Genomic DNA, 18,813 nt, shown 5'->3' with positions numbered 1-18,813 from the left:
GAATAACGGAGAAAATCAGTTAAAGATAATGGAAAATCAAATAAAAAAAAAAGATACTTGTAGATTTAGAATATATTTTTCATGTATAGCTTGAATTGAAGCCCATAAAAGATTGTATAATCATTTAGAGAATTCATTCAAGTCTAATACTCCAATATAGTCGATACAGTTTTTTATTTCTTTTATTATCCGCATTATACTCTTCAACATGACCGGCCCTACGCGCACTTAAATTTCTTTCCCACTAGGGATGATCATGTTGAGTGAGAATGAATTATTATAGTAGTACGTAGTTTATTTTAAGGAGAAATAAAGTTTTGGAGTGAATCTTGTCATATTTTTTCCCTTCACCCTCACAATTCTCTTCTCGTTTCGTTTCTTTAATTTATTTATTATAGGAAAACTAGCGAGTGTTTCAGAATCTTTTCATGAACAAATGTACTAATGTAGGGTCAACTGGACATGCCTACTAATACTAATAATTTTGGGGATCAATTCCCATAATTTGGACATGTTTCTACTAATAATAATTTTCAGGCTATGCAAATAAAAACAAAAAGTCATTTTACTAGTACGATTTTTTTTGTGTAAAGGTGTTCTTCACAGTTTACATGTTTATTCGTGTAAGCCGCAAGCGTTCAAAGAAAAAATAATAATACTAATAAATGGTTACTAGTTTCATATTTATATCTACGTCGATAGAATTTCATTTTGCTACATGGCAAATGTATATTGATTTGGTATTATATCTCACCAATAATTTTTTGCCAAATGAAAATATACAAGGTCTCACTTCTCTTGAAGCATAAACTATTTTTGGAGTGGGAATGAATTGTTGTACTTAGTAGTTATCACTACCTTCGTCCCCCGTTAAGTGTCCAGTTTTGCCATTTCCGGCCATCCCCTGTTAAGAGTCCACTTTTATTTTTTACATAAATGGTAAGTAGGTCATATATTCCATTAACTCATTCCACTGACATTTTATTACTATAAAACTACTAATATGTACTATAGGTGAGACTTATATATCACTAACTTATTCAATTTACTGGCTTTACATTTCTTAAAATCCGTATCGAGTTACATGTGGACACTTAACGAGGACGGAAGGAGGGAGCAGTATTTTGTAGAGTAATAAATTTTTGGAGTGAATGAATTATTACATTTGAAAATAATGTGTGATCACAGCAATTGTTATTGATGCCTGCAATGTGCTTCATTTTCTACTTAGGATAAGGTTTCACCTCACTTCTTGTCTTGTCTTTTCTTTTTTCTTTCTTACGAGGTAAACAAGAATCCTAGTGAGTTCAAGTGTTTTTTGTTTTTGAGTGGCGATTTTGTCATCCATCTCTTTCACCTACACTGCTTTATGTTAAATTGTACTACTCCACTTACATATATTAATATCACCACAAAGTGATCTTCATGCATGTGAGTTTCCCTCTATATAAGTAATACTAGTAGCATTATATAGTGTTATAGACTTATAGCATTATAAGGGTTCATATTTTTGTACTTCCTCTACCCCATTAGAAATGAAACGTTTTCCTTTTTAGTTTGTCCTATTAAACATGAAACGTTTCCTAAAATAGAAGCATCTCTATCTCTAATTTTTCATCTCTCTTATTTTACTTTCTCTTCATTAAGTCACAAAACAACACTACATAAAAATCCGTGCCGATTCCCAAATATTGTATATTTAATGGAATGGAGGGAGTATATGGAAACCAAAACCAAGCAATTATAAAAGATGAGTGTGAATTATTGATTTTAGCCGATATTTTATAGGGAAATAAAGTTTGGGAGTGAAAAATGAATTCTTGCAGTTGATTTTTAATCGAGAAATAAAGTTTAGAGCATCCGCAATGGTCGGCTAGCGACCGGCTAGCCGAACCATTGTAGGCGGCCAGTGGTATACCGGCCAGCCGATCGGCGTGGGCTGGCCGATTGGTGGGCGCTGGCCGATGCGCTAGCCGATCGGCTAGCCGCCATTGTGGCTGCCCGATCGGCCAGCGATCGGCCAGCGCCGATTTTTTTTTTTTTTTTACAAACCTATATAAACGCGATTTTCGTTTCATTTTCATTTGCACCACTTGTTTTAACGAGTTTTCTCTCTCTCTAACTTTCTGTATAAGAGCATCATCGCGCGATGAGTAACGCGGGTGTTAGCGGTGGTGGTAGTGGTGGTAGTGGTGGGGATGCTTGAGGAGTACGAACGGAGGATGAACGAGGCTATGAATGCCAACATGAACCGCGAGATGGAGCGGTACATGCGTATGGTGGAACAGCAGGCGATACCTCGCCCTCCACGAGTTGTCTACCACCGAGCAGTGATTGATCGGGATCACGTAGCTGCACATCAGCGGCTATACGACGACTACTTTTCGAGAACCCGCGGTTTCCCGCCAACATGTTCCGGCGGCGTTTTAGAATGCGCAGGGAGTTGTTTATGCGCATCGTTGGGGCATTAGAGCGTCAATATCTGTGTTTCCGCTTCAGGCACGATGCGGCTGGCAGACCCGGCCACACCCCTATTCAAAAGTGCACGGCGGCAATCATGCAGTTGGCCTACGGAGGCGCGGCAGACATGTGGGATGAGTACCTCCACATCTTCAGCCCTGAAATGTCTGAAGGAGTTCTGTGGGGGCGTGATAAGCGTTTTCGGTGAGCAGTACCTTCGAAGCCCTACTCCCGAAGATTGTCGAATTTGATGCGAGATGCACGGGGAGAAGCATGGGTTCCCCGGGATGTTAGGCAGCATAGATTGTATGCATTGGGAGTGGAAGAACTGTCCGACTGCCTGGAAGGGGGCCTACACGACCGGTTACAAGTCAAAGAACCCCACGATAATCCTCGAGGCCATAGCTGATTACCGGCTGTGGATCTGGCATGCGTATTTTGGGGTAGCCGGGTCGAACAACGACCTCAACGTCCTGAACTCGTCTCCCCTCTTCAACGAGAAGTGACAGGGCGTCGATCCAGCCGTCTCATTTGTGGCCAACGGCAACCGGCATGATATGGGCTGCTACTTGGCGGATGGGATATACCCTCGGTGGCCGGTCTTTGTGAAGACGATCAGACAAACAAGTGATGAAAAGAAGGCCTACTTTGCGCAACGACAAGAGTCGGCGCGCAAGGACGTGGAGCGCGCATTTGGTGTGCTCCGGTCTCGATGGGCGGCAATTAAGGGTCCAACGCGTTTGTGGGAGGTCGGATGCGTTTCCCAGATAATGTACGCCTGCATTATCCTGCACAACATGATCGTCGAAGACGAAGGCGTACAACTGACTAGTTGGGTCAGTGACGATGAAGCCGGTCCAAGCCACGGAACGGCCACCCCTAGTGTACGACGTGGGGTACCTCTCGATGAAGCCGGCCGCCTCAAGGAATTTACCAACATGCGCCAAGTGGATGCTCATATTCAACTCCAAAAGGATATAATTGAAGAGTTGTGGGCACGGAGGATTGCACGGCGATAGTTTTTTTTTCTTTATTATGCACCTTCTTAAATGTAATTTTTTTTTTTTATCTATGTAACTTTTTTAAATGCAATTAATGAATTTTCCCGTATATGTGTCGTAAATTTAATTCCGTAATTTAATCATAATTTTAATTCCGTAAATGTAGTATATTTTGAATTATTTTTATTGCGGCTGGCCTAAATCTGATGTGGCAGGTGGATTTTTTAGTGTTGCTGACGTGGCAGGGGAGAGAATGGCTGACCTATTGCTGGCCTATTGCTGGCCTAAGCACCATTGCGGATGCTCTTAGAGTGAAAATGAATTATTGTAGTTGAATTTTTATAGAGAAATAAAAGTTTGGAGTGAAAATATTCAAGGGCTTACACGTCTAGATCGAAGCATAAACTATTGGTAGTGTAATAAAAAGGCATTTTCAAATATTATAGACACTATCCGAAATTTTGGGATATTATATACACAAAATATATTATGAATAGACAGAACATAAATACCTATACTAGCTAGTGAAAAAGGTCATATCTCGTGAACACATTCTTTTTTTTTTAAATAATATATACGACTTTTTTATTAATATATAAATATTTATTTATTTGATGGGACTATTTTTCTTTTTGTGTACATAAAGTAAATTTAAATATTTTGAAACACAGTTATTTTTACACCGCGTCTAACTTTCAACGGAAATAAATGATGATTTTTTTTTAAAACTTTTTTTAATAAATTAAGGTAGAATGCCTACAATCGCACAATGTCACATGCCGTGTGGCCAGGGGTGGGAATATGGGTATCCGTGGGTATCCGACCCGAAAAAATCGGGTACCAAAACCCGAAAATCATCTAAATGTCTATCCAAAACCCGATCCGATATATTTTTGGGTACTCCAATACCCACCCCGGGTATCCATACCCGACGTATCGGGTACCCAAATACCCGACTCTTTACATGTGTTAATAACTAATAAAAAAATTCAAATTTTATATATTAACATAAATACAGAAATATTAAATTGACTAATATCTTTAATGTTGCATTTACCTTGTAATATAAAACTATAAAAAAAAATGGATCACATTTATTTTAAAGTATATGATTATATTTATGGAGATTGGTTATGCAATATGTAAGTAAAATAATAAAAGTTACGCATTTAATTAAACAGTAGAAACAACCAATTATATAATTCAAAAGTCAAAATAATTAACTAAAATTTAAAAACCATATGAGTTGGTTATGCAATACGTAAAACTTGAGAGTTTGGAGAAACCGTGACCTAGAGTAAGAGAGATTGACTTATTTATATAAGTTTAGAGAAAGTTAATCAAGTAAGTTGTAATTAGTAAATAAATTAGCCTAGCTCTTTAAGCCCAAAATGGCTAAACCTAATTTAAAAATTGCTTCAAATAGTAAATTGGATATTCGGATAATATCCGATACCCATTCGGGTTATCCAATACCCGATTTATTTTATATTTCAATATCCAATCCCACACCCAATTCCATAAAATTGGATATTGGGTATCCAATACCCGGCGGATATCGGGTCGGGTACAGGTAAACCCAATACCCAATATTCGTATTCCCACCCTTATGTGTGGCCACCAATTCTAGGTATGTGTCTTTATTGTTCAATATTCAACAATCTTTGCTCCTCCATGAATAGGAGTCTCATTTCTTTCCGACACAGATTTTAAAAAATGTTAAGAAAAGTGGGTGGAAAAAAGTTAGTGAAATCTAGGTCTCACTCGTAAATATTAGTTTTAAATAATATGTGAATGAAATGAGTTAATGGAATGTGGGGCCTCTTATCATTTATAGTACTAATAATGAATTGGGCATCCTATTCACGGATGAACTAAAATGGCAAAATGACACTCCCTAAGAACTCAAAAAAAAAAATACAAATATTAAGAAATTTAAAAAAAATCCAAAAAACTATAAATTGTCTTTTTATCACACCCTAAACGATGTCAGATGACCAAAACCCATCGTCCATCGATTCGCTCGCACCATGCGAATTTCAAATCATTTCGACATATAATATTTTTGGCGTCGTCAGCGTAGCAGTAGGTGCGAATTTCAAATTATTCTGACACATAATGTTTTTAGCGCTGTCGGCGTCTATCACATTGCAACAAACCCTTCCAACGACTCATTGCACATATCAATCACATTCCAATGCCCCTCCAAGAGCCTCTTCCCAAATAGGGTGGATAGGGCAGCCGTGCTTCCTGCCAATGTAGTTGTGACACCTATCCTGCCTATCGTGCTCCACTAGCCTTAGAACGTTTCCTTCGTGTCGTACAACTTCAGATCGTATAGAACAAACAAAGGTTGAACCCATACCACCCGAACCATTTAAGGAATGTATCGTGCGAATTTCAAGCCACCGTGCGAATTTCAAGTCATTCACACACCAAACATTTTTTACGTCAGCAGCGTTTGTTGTTGAAACTGCATTACAAAAAGAAGGCTCCCATCAACCATTTTCCGCGCTCGTCCAGTATGTTACAACTGGATATACAACCCCGGTGAGAAATGAGGACTATATATACTACAAATTGAGTTCTCTATGAAATGACCTGCTTGTATTGCCTAATCACAAACATGCAACACCATAATATTATGATTTTGGACAATTAAACTAACCATTTACCTACTCTATTACCAAAAAAAATGTCTACCAAAATAACCAACTTAAAAAGTCTAATATAGCTGATTGAGATTGTATAGATAGAGATTGATGTTCCAAGATTAAAACAGTCTAATAAATGATGGTATTTGAGACTGACCTCAATAGTCCAATTAGTCCCCAAATTAATGATGATCAAGATCAGAGCTTGAACATAAAGTCCGCATATGATCCCAATCCAAAGCTTGTTTTTCACATGTATATGATAGTAGATACCTACCATGCCCCTCATGTGAAAGACGAAGGCAAGCACCGCACCACAAGGAATGCCTACTACATAGTAAGCCCCACAAGCGAGTGTTGCATTGCCAGCTCCCAGTTCGTTCGACACCCGTGTGCTCACTACACCTCCAAGACCAACGGATATCATGTAGATCATCCATCAGGTATTGAGGCTTATGGACAAAATGGATGTCTCTAGTGTCGGGTTTGGGAGAAGGACAGATAGAAGGACAACTAGTTCAAAGGACCAGTACTCCAAGCTGCAAATCACAAATCAACAAAGTTTGGCTAGTGTTTCTAATTCTAACCATTTTTGCATAGGTCTACTAGTTATGATGCAAATGTTGATGAACTTAATAGACATACCATATCATACGAGTTGAAAAACCGGTGAAACACCTTGCACAGGCTCTGGAGAAGTACATATAGAGTGCCAGCAACACCTAGAGATGCCCACGGTTCGTGAACCGGCGGTTCCGAACCGCCGGTTCCGGTTTCGCGAAATGTAGAATCGGAACCGAACCGTGAGGCTTTTTGACGGTTTCGGTTCCGGTTCCAAAACCGGCAGTTCCGGTTCCAGTTCCAAACCACCGGTTTTCGTACGGTTCTCACGGTTCCGGTTCGGTTTTGGCGGTTCCAACGGTTTTTTTTTTTTTTTTTGCTTATATAATTTGGAATTTTGGATTTATACAATAAATTGGAACAAGGCAATGGATAATTTAAATTGAAATAAGACGAATAAGGTGAAAATCATATCAATTTTATTGAATTTGAGTTGTAACTTGTAACGAACAACAATACATTACAATAATACAATTGTCAATACATTACAATAATACAACAATGTGATATAATTTATAAGTGTCGTCGGAACATAAATAAAAAAAACCATGAAATGGGGGGAAAAAGGAAAAAATTGAAAAGGGCTTGAGTTCAACTTAAACTTTCAGAGTTAAACTTTTCAAATTTAAGTTGAGTTGCCTACGTATCCACAATTTTATTGAGGAATCAAAGCCCACGTAGTTCTCTTACCTTGCTTACCTTTTTGGCCGGCCGTGCTCGCCGTTCACCGCCCCCCGTCATTGATATTGTTGAGCGCCTTCGCTTCCGACCTCGTCATCGGTGGAAAACTCTTCACCATCACTCTCTACACGAAAGTCGAAATCCGGCTCTTGTGCTCTCATGTCCGCCTTTGCCCAATCATCAAGTAACATAGTGGCTTCCATGTTTTTGGCGGAGAGATTGCTCCTTTTGTCGTCTAGGACACAACCGCCGACACTAAAAGCTTGCTCCACGGCGACGGTGGAAGCGGGAACGGCGAAGCCATTATCGAAAGTATCGGAAACTCTTTGTCATGTGTTCCCCACCAATCAAGGACGTCAATTTGTTGAGTAGGGGGACCTGCATTTTGAAAAATAGAGCGCGATTCCAAATATATATCTAACTCACTAGTAGCTCTAGTCCTATTGGTTGTAGCACCGTATAGATCTTGCAATTGTGATACTACGTCGGGATCAATCATGACATTGCTATAATTCCCGCCACCAAAATCAAATGTCGAAGGACTAGGAGGAGCACGTACCTGGTGAATGGTGTTATATCGCATTTCATATTCCCCGTAGAGAGCACGAAGCGCACTATCTAACCTTAGTTTGATTTCTTCAACATTCGGAAGATTTAGTTCGAAGCTTTCTCCTCTTGTCAAGCCCATTTCGCGAAGTTGAGAAAAATCCAAATCGTGCAAACAACCATAGTACATGTCTAAAATTTTATGCACACCATGCAACTTCCACTTTGGATCCAAGCATTTTGCAATCAAAAACACATTTGGAATACGCGCAAAATATTTCAACCATTTTTCAACCATATAAAACAAAATAGCCTTCAACTCAATGAATTGAGTATTTTTCACACATGTCTTAAAACCAATTGCCACATACATGCAATGCTCCAAAACGCGCACAGAAGTAGGATAATAAACACCGGATAACTCAACAGTGGCATTTTTGAAAGCTTGGAATAATCGAAACAAATCCATGTTGTGGTCCCAACAAGAGGGTATCAAAAGCAAATCAGAAGGAACATGCGGGCAAGTTCTAAAAAAATCACATAAATACTCAATGTGGTTCAAAGTCGACTCCAACATATCGTACGTCGAGTTCCAACGAGTTGAAACATCCAAACGAAAATTGGTGTACCTGCACTGCTTGCTATGACAATATTTCTTCCAAGCTCTACCAATAGGAGCTTTGTTATGAATCAATTTAACAGCAGTTCTAATAGGATCAACATACTTTTGCCACAAATCGATCGCATCTTGAACACACAAATTCAAAATATGAGCAATACATCGCACATGAAAATATTTGCCATCAATAACAGGAGAACATGCACTGATGAGATCATCTATACTAGCAGTGTTAGCACTTGCATTATAACAAAAGTCCAACTGTGATCAACGAAATGCACAGTAATGCTCATATATGAATTTTTGCAAAATCAATCAGTCCACACATCAGAGCAAATCGAAACTTTATGACCAAGTTAACAATAAACGTACCTAATTGCACCTTCTTTTCCATGCATTATCTAACAACAGCTCGAGTCATAGAAGTTCGACTCAATTTTCTTGCAGCGGCATTATAAACTTGTCGCATACTCGACTCAAAAGAATCGTTATCAAAAGCATTGAATGGAAAATGTTTCATCACAGCAAATCTAGACATCACATTAAGAGCATTTTTATGATCATATTTTAAAATAGTATTGCTACACATACCTGATGTTTGGGATGAACCCATCCCACTCCCGGTCCCGCCTCCATGTTGAAAGTTGAGTTGAGTTTGGGTTGGAGCAATACCAAACTCGACCGGATGCGCTTTCTCCATGTGACGGGTAAATGTACCATATCCTCCACTCTTTCGTAATGTGTATACGTTTTCACAATAGTTGCAATACAAATTAAAAGTGTTCGGATCGGTACTATCTCGTACATTCTTGAAATGTTTGACCATGATATCTGAGGTTAAAGTCCTTTCAACTAGTTTAGGAGGTTGAGGAGGGTGTCCACGACCACGACCACGACGACTCCTTGGTGGTGGTGGTGGGGGTGGCATTTCTTGTTGTTGTTCCTCTTCCGCCTCCTCCTCCTCTTCCTCCTCGTCATCATCATCATCATCATCGTCGTCATCAAGATTCACCGGGGTTGGAATTTGTTGAGAATAGGCACCGGGACCGGGAGCACCACTACCACTACCAACATAAGCATCGCCTCCATATCCACGTCCGCCTTGGGATTGAGAGCGGGAGAGAGCAATAGCATTGGCCATATCTTGCTCTTCTCGATTCTACAAAATAATATTTGTAGTGTAAATATCAAATAACATTATGAACAATAATGTAATGTAATTCATAATTAATAATATTAGTAGATAATAAATATTAACCTGCCACATATCCATGTTCCTTTGAGAAATCTCATCAATAATGGATTTTCGACTTGGCCTCTTGGACTTTCCTATTCCCTTATCAATACGACCTTCTCGGGATGAAGACATCTTGATAGTTTATGGAATTATAGTAGAAATATGGACTTATAATTTTTTTTTTTGTTTTAGCAATTGAGAAAGACAACTTATAGAACTATAGATCAAGTATAACAATGCGTAATATAAGAGTAGCACTTGAATAATTCAAATGTAAGCACAAATAGCACAATGCGAAATGGAAGACAAAGAGAGAGAATTGGGAGATTGAAGAGAGAAACTCTTATTAACACAAGAGTGGGGTAAATGTAAGTGAGGATAGAGGGGGGTATTTATAGATAAAAATTTGGGGGGAAATCTGAAATTGAATTCAAAATTCGAATTTAAAAAAAAAATTGAAAAACGGTCAAAAACCGCCGGAACCGCCGGTTTTACACCCGAAACCGCCGGTTTGGTCAACAAACCGTCTGACCACCTGCACTCAACCATCCCATCGAAGCTGCAACGTGTCAGCCTTGTGTTCCGCACCAAAACCAAAAACCGCCGGTTTAGCGGTTAACCGCCGGTTTTCACGGTTAACAGCCGGTTTTGGTCAAAAACCGCCTGAAAAAGCCGACCATGCCTGCCGAAAGCTGGCCGCCTCGAAAACCTCGCTGGAACCGTGAAACCGCCGGTTAACCGGCGGTTCAGTGACGGTTTCGGTTCATTAAATTTGGAACCGGAACCGGCCCGCGGTTCAAATTATCACGGTTCCGGTTCAAGATTTTTGTCACGGTTCCGGTTCCGAACCGGAATCGGCGGTTCCGGTTTCGCGGTTAACCGCCGGAACCGAAAACCTTGGGCATCTCTAGCAACACCGCGTTGATCCAGTATGTGGCAACACTGGCCAATGCAGCCCCTCGACTTCCCAACTCGAGTTTGGCGAAGGGGCCAGGTATCATCCAACGGTTGAACTTGCCAGCTCCAGCAGAGATCTTGTGATCTTGATGTAGGGCAGCCAGAATGGAGGTGGTGTTGTGCGACACAGCAGCAAAGCCAATGCCCAACACAAGAACGACCGCAATAGCTCGTTGAGTGTAAACACCGAGCATTTAAGGAATGTGTCGTGCAAATTTCAAGTCATTTCGACACCAAACGTTTTCGACGTCTATTGTTGGAACTGCATTACAAAAAGAAGGTTCCCATCCAGGGGCGGACACAGTAAAGGAGAGGGTAGGGCTTAAGCACTTACCAAAAAAAAATTGGGTTTTTTCTACTTAAATATTTTTTGAAATTTTAAAAATTTGTCTTAAGCCCTTAGGATGTGAATGGTGTAAAAGACTAAATTAGTGAAAACTGAATGATTAGTGGGGTTGAACTTAACCTAAAAATAAAAAGAATTGCAGGAATAAAAACGAAAACAATGGCTGACGCGTAAACCGGGAAGAAGAAGACTAATCGGTTAAACTTAAACATGACTAATATAATACTCCCTCCGTCCCAGTTTAAAAGTAAGATTTAGTTATGGCACGGGTTTTAAGAAATTGGTGGAGTGTCTAATAAATGAAGTGAGATAGTGGTTGTTGAAGTGTGTAATAATTGAAGTGAGGTAGTGGAAAGTGGGACCCTTTTAACTATTTGTATGTTTAGAATTTTGTTTTATTTTATTTTTATGAAAGTAATGGCATTTGAGTGTAAATTTGATGAATAATGAGGTTACATTTTATGTCCAAATATGGTAGATTTTAAATATGATTCTTAAACTGGGACAGAGGGAGTAATATTTTATACTCGCATACTATGACGAGTTATTATCCTAAAAAGGCGTGCCACTTTAAAATGAGCCTTGTTTACGGTAGTAGTATTATAGTACTCCCTCCGTCCCACAAAAGATGTCACACTTGTGGGATGACATGAGATTTTAGGAGGTTTTGTTTTGTGTATTAAATGGAGAGAGAAAATATAATTTTTATATTCATGTGAGAGAGAATTTTTTCCAAAAAATGAAATGTGACATCTTTTGTGGGACAAACTAAAAAGGAAAGTGTGACATCTTTTGTGGGACGTAGAGAGTATTAGTTATACACAAGTTCAATTTCTTTAGCTTTCTTTCTACTTTTAATTCAATGATATAAAAGTATACTAGTAGTACTATTTTTTTACAATTCATTATATTATAAAATTGAAAAAATGCAAAACTATGCGCTCTGCATTGTTAAATTTTTGTTAGGATTTTGTGATACGGAGTAGTATTAACTAAAACGGTTCAGTTTACCTATTTAATTTGAGTTTAAGATGAGTTTGAGTTGCGTTGAATATTTAAAACTTGATTTAAGTGCTATTCCACTTCTATATAGTTAAATGGTAGTAAATTTTAGTTTAGTTACGGTTTCCTGTAAAATATTCATGTATTTTTAGTTATCTTTGTTTGTGAATTTTTTACTTGTCGTGATTGAAATTTTTTTGCATTTGATTAATATTATAGTTTGTTCTAGAAAAAATAGATTAATTTTGAAATGACATACGTTTTAATGTTTTAATGTATAATTGACAAAGTACGTAAGAGAGAGAAAGAAAAGTGATTGGTGTACTGCTATGTAGAATGAGACACATCCTATTATAAAGGAAAGGTTTCCTTATTTAGAAATGGCCTCATTTCAAAAGACAACCAAAAATAAGCTATTCCATTCTAAAGTATGGATGAAGTAAAATTTACATATAGTATAGCCCCTACTGAAAAAAAATTCTGTGTCCACCCCGTTCCCATCAACCATTTTCCATGTCCAGTTACAACGGGATATACAATCCCGATGAGAAATGAGGACTTCATATACTCCTATAATACAAATTGATTCTATATGCAATGACCAGCTTGTATTGCCTAATCACAATCATGCGACACCACAATATTATGATCTTGGACAATTAAATTAACCATTTACCTACTCTATTACTTAAAAAAAAGGAAAAAAAGATGTCTACTGAAATAACCAACTTAAAATTAAAATTTCCCATTTCCAAAGAACTTTGCCCCTTTTAATTCCCCTAATTATAGAGAATAAAAAAGGAAGAAAAGGATATGAATATTTACATGCAAGAACTAGACCTGCCCAAGGTTTATCGAACCGGCGGTTAAAATCGAAATCGTAACCGCCGGTTACGGTTCCGAACCGAAACCGTGAGAATTTATCTGAACTGAAACCGTCGATTTTTGAACCGTGGTTCGGTTCAGGTTCAAAAATTTTCGAACCGAAACCGTGCCGGAACCGCCGGTTCCGAGCGGTTCCAAACCGGAACCGCGAAAACCGTAAAACCAAGCCGGAACCGCAATAAAAAGGGCGATTCGGAATCTTGAAAAACCATAAAAAACCGTCGAAAAACCGCCGGTTCCGAACTGAAACCGAAACCGGCGGTTTTAGAACCGGAACCGTAACCGCGAAACACCCTCGCGGTTCGGTCCCGGTTCAACAATTTTCAAAATCGGAACCGGCGGTTCCGAACCGTAACCACCGGTTCCTGAACCGTGGGCACCTCTAGCAAGAACAATGGCGAAAGCCCATTGATACAAGAAGCTATATTCTGCGGCGGGGAAATCTTTAAGGGCGAAGAAGTGTTTTCCGATGAAACCGTTGGAGGGTCCAGCGAAGGCGAAGAACAGCGTGTGACTAATCCCATGAGCTGCACAGCCGCCGACCTCCTCACATTCTTTGGCTCCGACGCCAACGCCACAGCCGCAGCGCAGCCTCCTTCATCTGCGGCCGTTCGACGTTGAAAAATATTAGTGTTATTAGGTACAAAATTTATCTTATAAATTTATATTATGTGAAGGAATAATATATTCTACTTGACTTATCTAGTTAAAATTATCTCTGTTTTTTCAGTTTTATATTTCTATTTTTTGCAAAATATTTATTTTTAGTTGTAGTATTATTATGTACAGAAATCAATGTTATAGATTTGTATTATGTGCTGAAACAAAATTGCTACATATTGACTTATCTAGTAAAAATTGAAAATGTTTATTATTTGGAAAAAAATAATATCTATATTATTTATCAAACAAATAGTTACGGACTTAGATAAGATTAAATGGATAAATGGAGTGATGAATTACTAACTAATTAGCAATCTCAAACTAAGACTAAATCTTAGCCATTAGATTAGAAGATCTAGTAGGTGAAATAATGTCACATGAATTATATTTTTAATTAAGAAAATTAATAAACAAAATTAGAAGGTATTAATGTCAATTCCCTCTCATTAAAATCATCTTGAAACTTTAAATTTATGTAACTCTCTCGATTTAAATTATTTTTTCGCAAAAAATATATCAAATTAAAGATAATTTTATAAGGATTCAAACGAGATCTGAATTGCATATGTTCCGACGATGTTCGGATGATGAAATTTGATATTTTTTATTTTAGTTTTCGTAAATGTTGATAACCAGATTTTTATCAACAAATAAATAAAAAAAATCTCAATAAAACCATGTAAAAATTCTCAATAAAACTATGTAAAAATCTCAATAAATATGTGTTGATATTTTCTTGTACTAGTTGATATTCTTATGTCATATTGTTGATATTTGTAATACACTATGTTGATATAAAAAAACATTCACGAAAATTATCATATGATAACATAATGATGATATTACCCTTTTGTTGATATTTTGTCTACTATTTATTGAGATTCGTAAGATTTAATCTCATCCACTCATTTGAAAATCTAAGGGTGGAGATTTGGTCTTGATTTTGGATTAGGGTGGTATAAGCATTAAAATATGACCCAATGGATAAATATATAATATAAGTAAATTTAATTTAAAACTATTCTTTTTTTCTTATAAAATATTATTTGATAAATTTATTTATCACTTATTACACACCCTCTACTCTTTCTTTCTCCTTATTTTTCTATATTTCTTGCAACTCCTTAGCCTAGGCTGTAGCATTTTCTGGCAACCGAAAAATATCGAAGATTTGGACCCACCCCCAAAGTAAAATTCCTGACTTTGTCACTGCATATGATCAATCACGTTCAACTAGGTTCCCTCACAAAATCTTGATTTTCTTTCTAAGGATATGATTTTGTATTGTGAAATTGAAATCTTGAGCAACATTACTAGATTTTGAGATAAAATCATTACTAAATTTGAGTTGTTTGGGTACAAAAGGAAATCAAAATTGACACTTTTCTAATACTGATTATGACCTACCATCCCTCACAAAATCTTAATTTTATCTCTAAAGACATGATTTTGGATTGTGAAACTCAAATCTTGAGTAACATTACCACACTTGTGAGTTGTTTGAGTACAAAAACAAAAACAAAATTGATACTACATCTCTACTTCTACTAATTGTGATCCACTCTGTACACTTTTCACGTATCAATCCTAATCAAGAAAATCTCTTATAAAAATCAAGATTTCAAGCTCTGATGGATCTCCCCACAGAGGATCTGACCCTGAACACATGCTCTTCACCGGTGCACTGATCCACCTTCACAATCCAGTTACTCTTACCCCTCTTCGCGGGCGCTGCGACTCTCGTGAGCAGCAGCCCTTCCCCGATGGGCAGCAGCTGCGTGCGCGAGGGGCTGCTGCGCCACGTCTCCCTGCAGAAGGCATTGTACCCGAGCACGATGGCGTTCCCGTGTGCCTCTCGAACAGCGGCCCCTATGATCTCCTCGTGGCTCTCGAGGTTGCAGTCGATGGCGATGAAGTCCGAGTCCTTGTAGTAGCCGGGCAGGAGTGCCTTGGCGTCCCCTGCCTCGAACTCAATGCTGCCTGCATTGTGGCCGAGGGCGGCTGTCGAGGCCAGGAGCTCGTCCCGCCCTCGGACAATGCAGACGAGGCGCCCTCCTGTCTGCTGCGCTGCAGCAAGGAGGGCGAGGGCGGTGGAGTCTGCAGCTCCGCTGCAGGCAACCACCATGAGCTGAGCATTGTTCCCTGCTGCCATGGCTGAGATGAACTCTGCTGCATTTGGCTCTTTAGCACTCTCTCCCTGCAAATACATACACATTTGTATAAGCAAAACACATATAACTAATGGGTAGTGATAAAATGCAAACTTTAAATATCGAACAAACTTCAAAAATGTCAGCAGATGACAAATAACAGCAACAAAAATGTCAACACAGTTTTTTAACACAATGTCAACAAGCATCAACAATGTCACCGTTGGCACTGTATTGACATTTTATGTGATTTGGGATTTCATGAAACTCACCATTTTCATGGTTCTGAGATAGGCATTGGTGGCATTTTCAGCAGACCAGCAAGCCATTTTCTGACAAAAAAAATGGGAATTTGGTGAGGCTGAAGAGCAGTAATGGACTGTGGTGGTGAAGGTGATTTGCTCAACTCTTGTTAAGGAATATATATGTGTGAAGAGAGAGAGAGGCAAAGGCATGTGGGGACTGAGCTTATCCAACTGGCCATGCTTGGGAATTCAATAAATTATGTTAAAACCAACTTGTTTCCAAGGGTGATAAATGCTTCTTGGTGGAAGGTGTTAATAACGGTGCTATTCATTGAAACGTATTTGATACATGTATATGTTTTAGCAAATGGGGCTGTAACAAGCCTCGTAAAATGTAAGAGGAGGTCTTTGTGTCTCGATACATATCACGGTTGTGTACAAGATACGAGATGAAATACTATTTCCTAATATTTTTAGTATAAAAATGATCTAAATCAAGAATTGAGGAGAAGAGTCCACCAAAAATAGTGACAATCCAAACAACACAAAAGCAACACCCTAACAACAATAGAAAATCTAGGTAACTACAAAAGTCATGAACAAAGAAAACCAAGAGCGAATATTTTATTTAATTCGATTTAAATACGACCGGTGTGTCACCAACTAACAACAAATAGAGAAACAAGCGCGAATATGATCTAAATACCCGATTATAATGACAAATAGTGAGAAAACGAAATTCCGCGAGGACAAACAGTAATTAAACCAAAGCCCTAAACTACGCTAATCAACAGTTTTCGAGTATTCGAAAACACAACTAGGAACTATTGGATTAAGCATTGGCTTAACTATTTAAACCACAAGTTGGAGTTAACATTAGCATATGGTATGGTACAAGGCAAGGACGAGGGCGTGAGTTTCGTGGAAGTTGCAGCAGAGATTATTGTAATTAGTGTTGATATTTGAGATTAAATATATAATCATTTTCTTAATCCAAAGGCACGTTGAAAATTCTGCATATTAGCTGTAGTGTTGCATCTGAGAGGGACAACTGAAACATCTAATCCAACACATGTTTAACAACTCATTAGGTGGAAACTATGTGCTAAACACTACTAATATATTAGGCTGTTTCCACTTATTTCTGGCGCTCGTTGCTCTTCACATGTGGCAAGGACATTGTACGGACTCGGAATATGATGTTCCTGTTAAATTTTACGGTGGTAAATACGGATGTACAATAAGTGGCGGATCCATGAATTAAAAATCGTGGGGTCAAACAAGAAATAAATATAATAATATTTATAATTGGCTCTTACGTGTATGATACGAAATATTTACATCAAAACTATCAATATATTTTCATAGTCCGAGATCAACTTTAATTTCTTTTTCATCAATTTGAATCTTGTCTGAATTAACATCAACTATCCCATGTTCTTCTAGTCATTATGGTTCTTGTTTAACATTAGCTAGAACAACTAACAGAAACTCAAGATCCTTTTAAGAAATTTAATCCATTAATATAAAATGATAAAAGTAAAAGAATGATAAAACATGATTAAAGAGGTGAAACCAAATTTCAAAATAATAATGTTAGTAATATAAAAATAATTTGTTCATCGTTATGTTTGATTTTTCAAAATCTAAGTCACACCATAAAAAATGTGGAACCAAATTTCAAAAACTAATATTTTACTTAAAAATTCAAAAATATGTTATCATGATATGACCAAATTATTAAGTATAATTTATAAATGATGCTACATAAAATAAAGTCCGAGTATTTAATTTTTTTTAATGTTGTTAACATTAAATAAGTATATATAATGATAATTAGATAATTTACCGCTTTTCACTCATCTTTCCATACATTTTAATGGAGAACGTGGATTAAATTATTAGGCATATTCTAATTATTCAATACTAAAATTAATTGTACAAGGCCCAAGCCCAACTGAAGTCTTTCTTCCCCAATCAGCCATCTCTCATTTTTCACAGACACCACAACCATGGCGCCGTGACTGGATCCGGCACAAAGTCAAGAACAGAATTCCAGAGGCTGTGAGGTCGGGACCCATTGGGAGGAATTTTCTGGCTGTTCTCTGGGGACGGCGGTGGGGTTGGCCGACTCCACTCGACCCCACCTCCCTCCGCCAGTGTGCACAATCTCATTCATTGAAGTGTACCTGATACGTTGTCTCATTTATTGAAGTGCACCCAATTAATACATGACACGTGAAATGACCTTGTTCTCATTTCATTATAGCGTATCTCATGCATTAAAGCACGGACGGAGCCATGAATTCTACATAGGCGGGGCAAAAATATACTCCATCTGTCCCATTAAAAATGCAACGTTTTCCTTTTTTGGTTGTCCCAATAAAAATGAAACATTTCCAAAAATGCAAATATCACTCTCTTTACTTTTCTCTCTCTCCTACTTTACTCTCTCTTCATCAACTTATAAAACAACACTGCATAAAATCCCGTGCCAGAAACCAAATGTTTCCTATTTATTAGGACGGAGGGAGTACATGAAGATATTTTAATACATTAAAAAGGAGCAAAAATAAGGATATTTAAAAAAATTAAAATTAACTATTAAAAGTAGTATACATAAATTATTTCTAGGTGGGGCATTTGCCAATTGTGAATTCCATATATATTTGTCCCTGCATTAAAGCATAACTAATACGTGAAGAGGAGACCAATTAAATCATACCGAAATTCCATCCTAAAACTA

General features: G+C 37.8%; 1 protein-coding gene across 2 annotated transcripts; it reads right to left on the bottom strand.

The window, feature by feature from the left end:
• Nucleotides 1-15,092: 15,092 nt before the first annotated feature.
• LOC125216266 lies at nucleotides 15,093-16,840 on the bottom strand. 2 transcript variants are annotated; one of them, XM_048117935.1, is made up of 3 exons: nucleotides 16,774-16,840; nucleotides 16,095-16,154; nucleotides 15,093-15,869 (listed from the first exon to the last, which is right to left on the bottom strand). In XM_048117935.1, the coding sequence occupies exons 2-3, from the start codon at nucleotides 16,149-16,151 to the stop codon at nucleotides 15,294-15,296; spliced, it is 633 nt and encodes a 210-aa protein (XP_047973892.1). In that variant the 5' UTR covers nucleotides 16,152-16,154; nucleotides 16,774-16,840; the 3' UTR covers nucleotides 15,093-15,293. The 2 variants fall into 2 exon arrangements, with proteins under 2 accessions (XP_047973892.1, XP_047973891.1); XM_048117934.1 differs by lacking the exon at nucleotides 16,774-16,840 and having other exon boundaries at nucleotides 16,095-16,729.
• Between the last annotated feature and the right edge of the window lie 1,973 nt (nucleotides 16,841-18,813).

This window comes from Salvia hispanica, chromosome 3, assembly GCF_023119035.1.
Source record: "Salvia hispanica cultivar TCC Black 2014 chromosome 3, UniMelb_Shisp_WGS_1.0, whole genome shotgun sequence".
Classification (NCBI taxonomy): domain Eukaryota; kingdom Viridiplantae; phylum Streptophyta; class Magnoliopsida; order Lamiales; family Lamiaceae; genus Salvia; species Salvia hispanica.
Note: the sequence above shows the minus strand (reverse complement) of the source record. Positions and strands in the feature narration are given on the sequence as shown.